The following is a 12,941-nucleotide window of genomic DNA, read 5'->3' as shown; positions in this document are numbered from 1 at the left end:
TGTGTAATCCACTTTACAAAACAGATGCTTAGATTTTGGCGATAGGTTTCTGAATTTTGCGTCATTTAACGTTCAAGACGTGGAGACAATCGTTTCACTGTTTTCCCGATATATTTTTAAATACATTGCAAGGTCGAATACACCACGCAATCGTCTCCAAAATAGTTTAAACCAAAGGTGAAGGAGGTTCACTTCTGCCCTTTCCAACAGAACCAGAAAGTTTGAGAACGTTTTTAACACGATTCTTTCTTAATAATAATGTTTATTCATTTATAAATGTAAATAAAACATTTGCTTTATAATGGTCGCAAATAAATACAGTATTTTTACCAGCCTACATTGTACAAACCATCGAACTACACATATATTGTGCACCAAAATTATAGTAAAATTTACAATCAGCTATATTAGAAAGTTTAGAAAGTACTTTAAAGTAACAGTGGTTAGCAAAATGCTTACAACTTGTAAAATAATTTATCTTGATCGTGTAAATTGGTCTGCCTATTCTCGATGTTTTTGGTCTGTTAGATGTGTTTCTTCAGTATTGGATTTTCTTTATGCTCTTTGAAAGACATGAACAAAATAAAACTTAGCATCATTGCGTCATTTACCGATTTTCTTAAATGCAAAGATTTCAAGTGAAAAATTTAATTAAACACTATAAAGTTTGGAAAGTACTTCGTCGCATGCTCGCTTTTGTCATGCAACAGTACAAAACCGTCTCATCCATCTCATCATTTCCGATGTATATTTCTGCCCGACTTATGAAGCCTCGGTCAGCAAATGCGCCAGACTTGGGGCCGGTCGACTTATTTTGATATTTTGCGTTATGGCCGCGAAGTCAATGGCTGAGAATTGACATTTCGTGATGGCCTCTTTCGTGCTTAGTCGCTCCGGCGTCCCCTCGCCGATTGTTAGTAACAGTTGAACGTATCGATTGGCGAGGCGTTACCGATCTCAAACCGTGTCAAGGATATTTTTAGTACTATGAAGACGACGAGGCGGCGAACGATTCTCACGTCGCAGACGATAACTTGACTACCTCACATTCCAAAGAAAACCCAGTTCAAACCCATAACGGCACGGAGTCCCGAGCAATTACTTCAATAAAAAGTTTTTCGAAATGACTAACCAATTTTCTATTCTAATTATGGTTTTAAGTGTTATGCTATCTGCTACAATAGGAATTTGAGGATATGCTTATTCGACCATCTCAGAGAGTTGATCCTACTATAGAACAGGCCATGAGTTTGCCCGTCTATTATCAGTGTTGTAGTCTTTTTCGGCTTTGAGTTCAGCTTCAGTGCTGGGTCATTGGGTTCTTCAGTCATCTTCTACAAAGCCGCAGCAAGAAATCTCAAAATATAACGAGAAATATGGAAAGGGCGTATTAGCGAAACAACGAGGACAGACGGACCAATAATCGGAAAATATCAAACTACAATTCAAAAAACTAAATCTCACAAGAACTTGAGTTAAACAAAGAAAAATCCTGCTAAGCTAAACAAAAAATCAGATGTAAGTTTTCTTGTGTATCTTCCCAGAACAAGTTAAATACTCAAATATAATAACGAAAAGTGTGGTGTTTAGTGACCGTTAGCCAATGATTATTTGGAGATCGTGAGGTGCGGTCTGTGTTACGTAGGTTTTAGAAAAACATTTTCTTTAACGTGCCAACGTTTCAATCTTTATTGAAATCATCTTCAGGGCTCATAGTGTTTATTTTCCGTGTAGGTATGCCATTCTTGTGTGTCGTGTTGAGAGTGCCAGTGAGCACGCACAAGAATGGCACAATTACGCAGAAAACAAACACTTTGAGCCCTGAAGATGATCTCAATAAAGATCGAAACGTGGCACGTTAAAGAAAATGTTTTTCTAAAACCTACGTCACACCAGACCGCACCTCACGATCTTCAAATAATAATAACGAAAATTAATTTCTAAATATTGACTGTTTGATCAACCTTGAAGAACCGAATAAACTGAGACGCATTTTTACAACAGCAACAAATTTTAATTTAAACTTAGAAATTTGACAATTGCTTTGTCTACATTTTTTAAAATAATTATTTATCCCTTATCAATCTCAATTATTATTATTTTAAAAACAGGACAATGTGTTTTTGTTTGCATATTTAGACACTTGTTTAAAGAATAGGCCTGTGTCGTCCAAACAACCAGAAATGGAAGGCAAAGTACATTTCCTCAAATTGTTCGTGCCGAATTAAATAAAAATGACATCGCGTGTATCGGTTAATCACCACGTTATTAACAAGGCATTATTTATTTTGAAAACGTAAGTTGTGACCTAGATTTGTTTACATTCTGTTTTTCTTGTAAGGGGATCGCCTTGAAAATATTTCCCTGCATTTATCAGTCTTACATTATTCTTAGATTTAACTATTTGAAACATAATAGCTCCTAAGCAAATATTTCCGTTGGTATGTAGGGTTCCAATCTTCGTAGAGGTTACTAGACGGGGAAAAAAATTAAATGCTGGGTTCTCCGAGCTTTCGGAACTTTCTAGTGCCATCATCAGGGCTTCCCAAGGATGAAGAAAACGATTAACATGAAAAATTATTGTACAAGTGTTTTGGGTTTAAGGCTGTGGAGCACATGGCCAGCATAATACATTTTGACGGTAGAAACAGACATCTCTCTAAAAATCCGTATGACTAAAGATCCAACTATTTTTTTTTGTTCTGACTAGCAATTTTGTTCAGGTACTTTTGTGATCACATAGAATATTTACAAAAATTGCTTTTTTATACATTTAAATCTAAAATACAGCTATTTTAGCAGAAACTATGTACAAAGGATTTAAATTTAATGAGAGAAAGAGCGACAAACCCCGTCGCCTCCGGTTGGACTGCTATCTCGATTTTTAGCGAGATGTCTATTTTCACCGTCAAAATGTATTATGCTGGCCATGTGCTCCACAGCCTTAAGCCCAAAACACTTGTACAATAATTTTTCATGCTAATCATTTCCTTCATCCTTGGGAAAGCCCTGATGATGGCACTAGAAAGTGACGAAAGCTCGGTGAACCCAGCATTTAGTCTTTTTTTCACCCATCTAATGACCTCTACGAAAATAGGAACCCTACATAGATTATCTGCAGGTCGATCAACGAATATCATATTTCTGTTTGTATATTTTTGTATAATCTATTTTTATGTCAGTTATAATAACCATTAAAGTAAAATATTTAATAAAAACTTATCATTTTTGGAAAATAATTCTCAGCCAGCCTATCAGTATCGTTTTTACAATTTAAATTAAATTGTAAAAATAAAAAAATGAGAAAAATCCATTGCCTACCTTTTTTTAGTTTGTAATGTAATTGCACATTTGGTTAATATTTAAATTTTTTTGTTTAACTTGATGAAACAGAATAGAAACTTTTGAATTTTAGATGCGCTATCACTTATAGTATTTTAAATTTAACACATTAACACATTATATGTGAACTTTTAGATAAATTTAACTGTAAATTATCCGCCCTGGCGACTTGTAAAAAAAAAATTAACACATCGACAAATTTACAGTGCTATGTGAGCTTTTAGATAAATTTACATGCAAATTATCCGCCTTGGCGACTTGTAAAAAAACAAAAAACAAATTTAACACATTTAACACATCGACACATTTATAGTGCTATGTGAGCTTTTAGATAAATTTAACTGTAAATTATCCGCCCTGGCGACTTGTAAAAAAAAAAAGAAAAAAAAGCACATTTAACACATCGACACATTTACAGTGCTATGTGAGCTTTTAGATAAATTTAACTGTAAATTATCCGCCCTGGCGACTTGTAAAAAAAAAAACTAATTTAACACATCGACACATTTACAGTGCTATGTGAGCTTTTAGATAAATTTACATGCAAATTATCCGCCCTGGCGACTTGTAAAAAAAAACTTTATTATGAACGTTAATTTCAGGTTCATTTTCCACACTTAATTTATTTAAGGTTCGGGACAAAAAGATAGTTCACTCAAATTTTTTCGTCAAAAAAAAATGTTGATCATTGATATTAATTTTTTTTGCAATACATAGTTTATTTTGATAAAATTGTAGCATTAGAGCAACATAATATTCGTTGTGTTAAATTTTTTTTCTAAGAATCAATATATAATAATCGATTTGGGGTGGGGTGGGACAAAAAGAAGCGCACTTGTTATTTATTTACTAATGAAAACAAATCCCTCCAAGTGAACAAGACCAATCGAGATATATCTCTGCTTTCATTCAGCAAAATCTTTAACATGAGTTGAGAAAAATATTATTCACCGAATGAAAAACCGAGGATTTTGCATTTCTGATAACTCAAAAAATACCGGTAGGAGTAAAAAAGTGATTTTAAACATTTTGGAATATCCAGAAAGCTACGGGACAAAGAAATCTGGAAGACCGCCTGCCTTAACAACACGACAAAAAACGGTCAATTTCAAGGGCAGTGTTCAACTCTAAGGTCCATCAAATTACTGAAAGAGCTGGTATAGAGGCAAATTTGAAAAAAGTTCAAAGATGTGTGGTGATTAGTGACCGTTAGTCAATGATTCGGAGATCGTGAGATGCGGTCTGGTATGACGTAGGTATGTATGAATATCTCACTGGCACTCTCAACACGACACACAAGAATGGCACAATTACGCAGAAAACAAACACTTTGAGCCCTGAAGATGATTTCAATAAAGATCGAAACGTTGGCACGATAAAGAAAATGTTTTTCTAAAACCTACCACACCAGACCGCATCTCACGATCTCCGATTAAAGTTCAAAGGGTCATTCGCTCCTCGTATCAAAAGGAAAAAAAATGAAAGGGATACCACCTCTAAGAAGGAGGGGGAAGAAGTTTGCCCAGGATTATTCCAATGGAAGGAAGTCCTGTTCACCGATGAAAAAATTCAATCTCGATGTCCTGATGGTTGCGCTCGTTATCATCAAAACCTACGTAAAGAATAAAATATGTTTTCTAAGAGGAAAATGGGAGGTGGCAGCGTTATGACATGGGGTCGCATTGGCTAGTCACAAAACTGACATTGTGTTAATTAATGAAAAGTCAAGTCACATTGATAGAAAATCAATTTAAGACGTACTTTCGAAATGGTTCCCAAAGATAACATCATTTTCCAGAAGGATAATAAAACGGTAAAAGTTGTGTGAAAAGTTCTAAGCAAAGGCCGGCAAGGTCCGCCTTTTTTTCCCACCCCAAATTGAGTATTATTGTCATTAATTCTTTGAAATTATTTTGTATTAACCTAATGGTATAATTTATTCAAACTTTAGCAAAATAAGCTATGAACTAAAAAAAATTTAATGTAAACAATTGTTTAACAGGGAAAAATTTGGGTGGGCTATCTTTTTCTCCTGGACTTTATATACTGTACTGAAACAATTTAAAATTCTTTTTCTTGGAAAACTCTGAATCAAGATTAGATTAGGCAAACGAATACTTTTCAGGTAAAGATTGATAACAAAGTATGAAATTATTTAAATCACAGACTGCAAGGTCTCACAATTCAACTTTTAACGCCCGATAACAATTTTCACTTTAATCATAATTAAATGTTATGTAAAATCACTAATCGTATCTACAAAAGTTGTAGCAAAAGACTACATGTATACTATTTTTTAAGATCCTGGTTATATGGGTATAGGGCAATCAGATTATCATTTTATCAAGAAATCGATTTCCGGAAGATGGTTTTCTTTTTAGATAAAGTACTTGCATAACTTTCGGACTTTTGGAGTGTGTAATATATTACGCCCTTTGAGGGCTATCGTATTCCCCGTTCTATACCTACAGCATACCTGTGAATCCTAATTTATCATGAAATTTGATTAGTAGGCCCATTTCAATGGTTGAATATCTTCTACGGCTATGTTGTACATTCCAAAACACTTCCTCCTGCAGGCAAATGTGGTGACTCAGTTTGTCCGTAGGTGTGTTGGTGACTCGTCTCTTTCTTTCCAGTATCTGCACGTGCCGTGTAGTATAACCTATACAAATCTTCTCCGCCCATTCATTTTGCAGTGTTCTGTCAAGAATCCTGGCAGGATTCGAAGGTTTTCTTACTTCCTTTGATGCATTTCGTCGTTTCTTTCCTTCCAAAATTTGCTAGATGGTTCTTAGATTGTTTAGGTCCAATGAGTGTATCCCACTGTTTCCTCATTTTCAATTTGTCTTTGCAGCCCCTTTCATTGCATGTGCGTCCGCTCTCTCCTTGTCATCTACTCCCAGATGTCCTAGGACCCAGCAGAGGGTGCCTTTGTTTTGCTATTTTGTCATTAAGCACCATCTTTGAGCTAATGATGTACGAACTTAGTGCTTTGATGGCTGCTTGGTTATCTGACATAAAGCTATATTCTTATTTTTGTACCCTTTTTTCAACTGAATGGACTTGGGGATGGAAAATACTAAGGCGGTCCGAACACTCCTGCCCCCGTACCTTTTGGTATTTAAATTTGTTTGGAAATTTTTCTTTCACTTCATGTAGTCTCTTGGGGCATTGAATATCCGTCCATAAAGTCCGGGATGTATAAATATACAAAAGGGGCGGCAGGTCGATTTCTCAATAAAAGGTAATCTAGCTGTCTTTACATGTATAATCTATACATTATAAAATGTATATCGTTTATTATTAAAAGTTAATTTACTCCTAGCAGGTTTTTTTTCTGTACTCGTTTATGTAAATATTATCAATAAATCGAATTTTTATTATGTTCTACAATTAATATATAATTATCATTTATTTGTACATTTATTATCAATAAAAGGTAATCTGCCTGTCTTTACAACTGTCTGTATAACCTTTACATTATAAAATGTATATCGTTTATTATTAAAAGTTAATTTACTCCTGGCAGGTTTTTTTCTATACTCGTTTATGTAAATATTATCAATAAATCGAATTTTTATTATGTTCTACAATTAATATATAATTATCATTTATTTGTACATTTATTATCAATAAAAGGTAATCTGCCTGTCTTTACAACTGTCTGTATAACCTTTACATTATAAAATGTATATCGTTTATTATTAAAAGTTAATTTACTCCTGGCAGGTTTTTTTCTATACTCGTTTATGTAAATATTATCAATAAATCGAATTTTTATTATGTTCTACAATTAATATATAATTATCATTTATTTGTACATTTATTATCAATAAAAGGTAATCTGCCTGTCTTTACAACTGTCNCCAGGCCCTGAAGATGATCTCAATAAAAGATCGAAACGTTGGCACGATAAAGAAAATGTTTTTCTGAAACCTACATCACACCCGACCGCATCTCACAATATCTGAATAACTATTAAAAGTTACTTTACTCCTGGCAGGTTTTTTTTTCTATACTCGTTTATGTAAATATTATCAATAAATCGAATTTCTATTGTTTTATAATTAATATATAATTATCGTTTTCTTAATTAAACTTGTCTAGGGCATGGCTGAGGAATTTTTCTGAAAGTTTACATTTTCAAAAATTCTGTTTTTCCATTGTAGATTTTTAGGCAGAACAGTTCCACTTTTCAATTTATTACAACTTTAATTAATTTTAATATTCATCTACGGAAATAACTGAGGCGGGGTGAGTATGTCCGTTCTCTTTTTGTAAAGGATGAAGTCTCATCCTTTACAAAACGTAATATCTATGCTAGACAACAGCCAGATGCTTAGGTCGATTGATAGTTTTTCGATGAAAAAATTGATTTTTAGACTTTAAAAGGTTAACAATCAACATTTTACCCGAAAAAACACTACAATAATTAACTCAATTGTATGAAACATTTTTGGTGTTGGAAAATAAAACGGGATTTGGCAATGTGCCTCATTAGAAAGGAAGCGTCTTTAAAGAGAGAATGTAGGACAAGTTTTATTGTAATTTTTTTTTGAAAAGTTACTTTATTTTACTTGAATTTCACTTTTCGATCAGATCTGAACAATTTGTCACTTATGTTTGAATAGTGTGCAATAAATAGCGCTGTATGTGAAAAAGAGTTAAATATTTTAAAAATTAAGTAAAGTAAATAGTAACTCACCGCTTGAGGGTAGTATCGGCTCATTTTGTTCCTTTCCTGTAAAAAAAACAACGAATAAAATAAATCACTTGGCTCTGATGTGTCTACGACGGGAGTGTAGAACGGGACTGGCCTCGAAGGATGACTGCAAGGCTATTTGGGAAGTGAACGAAGAGAGTGGGAAGTGCAAAGGCTGACGGAGTGGATTCCGTGGATGTTACATCAGCGTGACTCACCCGTGGAGGGGGCGGCTTATGTTGTACTGGTACATTGTACCTGCATTTTAACACATACGGGCTAGTTGAGTGAGTGAGCAAGCCCGAAAGTTGTCTGGACGTCGTCCAATGCGTTGTTTTAATTCAATCTTGTTTTAACGACTCACTGAGTTCATTACTCCCTTAAAAATCAATACTGTTTTAATTTTGAATATGCAATATGCAAATAAAAGGAAGATTTATCGAACCGCGTCCTCAAGTCTCTGATAATATGATTGTTTTGTGTCGAAATATGTCGGGCGATGAACTTTATGGTTAGGTCGTATTTTAGCTGGTCTGTTCTATTACTCACGCATTCCCTTAGTCCTCAGGTGAGAATGAGACAGGAGTGTGACAAACGTTTGACAGACAAAACCAGCGAGGACGATTGAGCCAACAAGATCGGAAACAACCAAAAACCGATCCATAGCTTGTGAGTTTGTCTTTTGTCATTACAAACTTACTTATGATGAAATGATGAAACGAGTTCGGCAGACCAAACCAGCGAGGATAGGACAACCAGGATGATCCGAGATAACTCAAAAATAAATTCGTTNTGAGTTTGTCCTTTTTATGATTTGCTAAGGTTATATGAGAAAGGGGCAGGCGACCGACAAACCTACCAATGAAGAATTGGTGAAACGAGTTTGGCAGACCAAAACAGCAGTGAGGATGATAGGACGCAGGAGACAGCCGAAAATACACTTACTTTCTCCTCTCTTTAAAATTTCCAATGGTCAACTGAGAAGAACTGAGGATAAATGATAAATCTACAACTGAAGATTAATGGCCAGTGAGGATAAATTTACCAGGATGATCAGAGACGATCAAGTTGAAAGAATTATCGTAGGCACGTCTCACAGCAATAGTCTGATCACTTTTGTGACAGTCCTGGTCCGCGTATCCCCGCTGGTTTTATCTATCAGATTAGTTTCTATGTTTCGGTGTTGTCTGTTGTTTCAGTTGTTGAGGCGAGTTTTCCCAAGTTTCTTCAAAAGTTATATAAGAAAGAGTATGGTATATTGACCAAAAAACAGAGTTTATTTACTGAGTTTTTCCTTTAAAATTTTCCAAAGTTAGCTGAGAAGTAAACTGAAAATAAATGATAACGGATCGGATTTATTGATAAACGTATGACCGTCCAAATCCAGACCAGCATGATTCTCCCTTGCAAACCACTGAAAAATACAGAAACGCTTTCTTTGGCTAAAAGCGAGGAGAGGCGGACCAAGATGATGGGAAAATATCACCTCTGCATTTGGTTAATGTTGAATTTGTAACTCGCTGTGATGTGTCTATGTTTTTCTCGCGCTTTTGTCCTTTTTTTAAGTTTTGAGAACGTTGTATGAGAAGAAATGAATGATAATGAAAAAACAACTTAAGATGGCGATAAGTGTTTGACCGACCATACCAGATAGGACAGGATATTGGAAGAGCAAGCATAAAAGTTAATTTAGTGGCGAAATAGTAACACATCATATCATATAAAATTTGAGTTGCATATATCAGTAGTCAGATCGTTTTTGGTCTTTAGTCAGCATATCCTCACTGGTTACGTCTGTCAAACTAGTTTTTGCGTTTGATTAGTGGCTTACTGTGATTTTTCCGCCAGTTTTCCATTTTAAAGTTCTGATAACGTTATGTGGGAAGGAGATAGGGAAATAAACATACTCAGACATACGTTTGACAGGCACATGTCGGACCAGGATGTGACCACAAACTACAGGTATTTTAATTTAAAGTCTATAACAATTGCATTAAATGCTATGATTAGGAATAATTCACTAATTTCGTGGTCCGCTTGACCAATTAATACATTACAATTAATTAAGGTTTTTAGTTGAGATGAAAAAAAGTTAATGGCACGAGCGGGATTCGAACCCACGATCTTCGGCTAGATACGCCGCTGCTCTACCACTTGAGCTATCGTGACCTCGATCCACTCGCACATCAACTTCCTATCTCAACCCCACCTTATGAGTTTTCCCTCCTTTTTGTCATTTTTGAATTAGGAATAATAAATACAGAAGATAAGGCAGAGGATAATCCAAGTCATAAATTTAACCAAAAATACACTTTTTTGTTTATTTCCTTGATTATCACCGAACAACCTGTCCTCCCTATTCACACCTATAGCTCACTTAAGAGTTATTTCTTAGGACTCGATTGACGAAATAACACTCAGACTGAAGCCGGCACACGCCTGATACACGAAACCATAGACAATATGACACCATAATGGTTCTAAACGAACAACCCATGTATTAATGTGTGGTGTTTAGTGACCGTTAATCAATGATTATTCGGAGATCGTGAGATGCGGTCTGGTGTGACGTAGGTTTTAGAAAAACATTTTCTTTATCGTGCCAACGTTTCGATCTTTATTGAGATCATCTTCAGAGCTCAAAGTGTTTGTTGGGCCACTTGGGCACTCTCAACACGACAGACAAGAATGACTCAACAACACTACATCTACACGGAAACAAAAACTTTGGGCACTGAAGATGATCTCAATGAAGGCCGAAACGTTGGCACGATAAAAAAATGTTTTTCTAAAACCTACGTCACACCAGACCGCATCTCACGATCTCCGAATAACCCATGTATTGTTCTATTGTTTACTTTTTATTTTTACTGTTTGGAATGTTCAATTAGTTTTGTTTTTGGTTGATTACTTTGCTTATTATATTAGTCATCAAAGACAACTGGGAGACTGAAACTGCTTATTTTTATATTTTTGATGCATTTCTTTTAAGAGGGTTCGCAACAGCAGAGGTCGTATCAACCCTCCGAGGTGCCGGTGTTTTTTGAAAAAAAAAGAAGCCTATTTCTAAGTACGTTGGGTTCGAATGCATGCCGCTTGACTCGAACCCGGGACCGTTACCTTACAGTGATGAGCGCCTCGCCAACCATTGCGGCCACAGACGCCCCTAAAACTGCTTATTATTAACAATAAACATTGCCTTAGTTATTGTAGTTTGAGAAACCTATAAAACTAAAAGTGATAGATAAGTGTATTATAATAAAGAATTTATAGATATATTAAACCAAAAAAACTGCATTTTCTACTGCTGCTATTATTTAACTGGACCTGTACCAGTGCTATTATTTATAACCCTTTTCTCACAATAAATGATTGTAAATAAAAATGGTCTCTTTTTTTAGGTTTCCTAATGAAAGTATATTCTTTAGACCTCACCCTTTTACAATGTCTTTATTATTTTGTATTGTCCGCAGCACTGTTTAGAGGGTGGTCTCTCTCAAATCGAAAATCCAAAGGTAGTTCGGGTCATAATTGTCACAGTTTTTCGATTTCTTGACGGTCCTACGCGGAAAAATTTTCAAGAAAAAGACCAGATTATAAACACATGGCGTTTATACATATTTTATTTCATTCAATATAATAATAGTATCTTTTTATCACGCAGCTCAGACTCTGTAACACAGGGATCCAGGGAGTTATGGCTTCGGTATGGACAATAATAAACGATGAATCTGAGATCTAATTGTAATAAAAATCCTGCTCAACATGCATTATGCATTTAACAAAATCTAATTTAGCCTTCCAGATAGTTTATGAAACTGCACCATTTTTGAAATCTTCTAAAATTGATCTCATAGATAATTTAAAAAAATCGTTTAAACTGCAAGATTGATCATTTATCTTTATTTGTTTCTACAAAGATATTTGTTAAAAATGACAGCATTGAAGTAAGTCATTGAATAGGGCAAGGCTGAGAGTAAAACCAGGATAAAAACGAACCTTGAAACGAATTGACTCATAGCCTGCGGTTTAATCATTTACTGTTTTTGTTTTCTTTCACATTTTTATTATACACAAAACATTCATTTCCTGATGACAAATCGACACCACTTGTGACTTTTGCTCTCTTTACACATTATATATTAAAATAATTATTTTTAAATATAATATCATAGTATTGTTAGTTTATTTTTACTGTACTAATATTGTTTCTTTTATAAAAAGATTATTTTATTGAAAAATAAAGTTTGAACGGAATAAACACAAATGAACATATGAACTTTAAATAGAAAAGTGGGAACGTCAGTTGTTTAAATCTGTGTATATTTATTGATTGAGATTTTCTTGTTTTTTAATACTTATTTGTTTTATGTACTGTATTCACTTGCATTACTATAATTACAAGTAAAATTTGGTCATAAAATTTAAAACTGAATTACATGTCTGTTTAAATTTGACAACTGAATTCGCCAACTGTTTATCATACAAATGTTACATTGTAACAATCATAAAAAATATTTACGTAAACTGTTTAAATCTGTTAGCATAAAGAAAAAAAAAGTTATTGCCTTTCCTGTATCTGTGTTTATTTTTGGAAGATAAACGACAGGATAAGAAATTATATAAACTGATCGATATAAGAATATTAAACGCCATAATCGAAAATAGCTTAGAAAAAATAAGCGGTAGACATTATGTTAACATTGTCATTATGTCATCGTTGACAATAGGAAAATCTGTACAGATGGATAATTTTTATTTTAAACTGAAAAGTCAGATGTCCACAATTCCAAGTGTGTTTCGTATTGGTGTATTTACTTCATGTGATGAGTCGCAGTGGTATTTAGGCGAAAAGGATTAAAGTTTGACGTATTGGAGCCAAGGACGTCTACTG

At 34.4% G+C, this 12,941-nt stretch overlaps 1 protein-coding gene across 8 annotated transcripts in view; it reads right to left on the bottom strand.

Moving 5' to 3' along the window:
- The window catches only part of LOC106661739 (annexin B9-like), a 53,058-nt gene that overhangs the window by 7,450 nt on the left and 32,667 nt on the right, over nucleotides 1-12,941 (bottom strand). For 5 of the 8 annotated variants that reach the window (XM_014385318.2, XM_014385317.2, XM_014385316.2 and 2 more), the window contains exon 2: nucleotides 8,051-8,086. In XM_014385318.2, coding sequence (XP_014240804.1) covers nucleotides 8,051-8,086 — 36 coding nt within the window. Of the gene's footprint in view, nucleotides 1-8,050; nucleotides 8,087-8,162; nucleotides 8,226-11,482; nucleotides 11,616-12,941 lie in introns of those variants that run through there. The other 3 variants (XM_014385323.2, XM_014385320.2, XM_024225574.1) reach the window with 3 other exon arrangements.

This window comes from Cimex lectularius, unplaced genomic scaffold, assembly GCF_000648675.2.
Source record: "Cimex lectularius strain Harlan isolate CLEC.00 unplaced genomic scaffold, Clec_2.1 scaffold34, whole genome shotgun sequence".
Taxonomy (NCBI): domain Eukaryota; kingdom Metazoa; phylum Arthropoda; class Insecta; order Hemiptera; family Cimicidae; genus Cimex; species Cimex lectularius.
The sequence above is the reverse complement of the archived record's forward strand: the minus strand, read 5'-3'. Positions and strand labels throughout refer to the sequence as shown.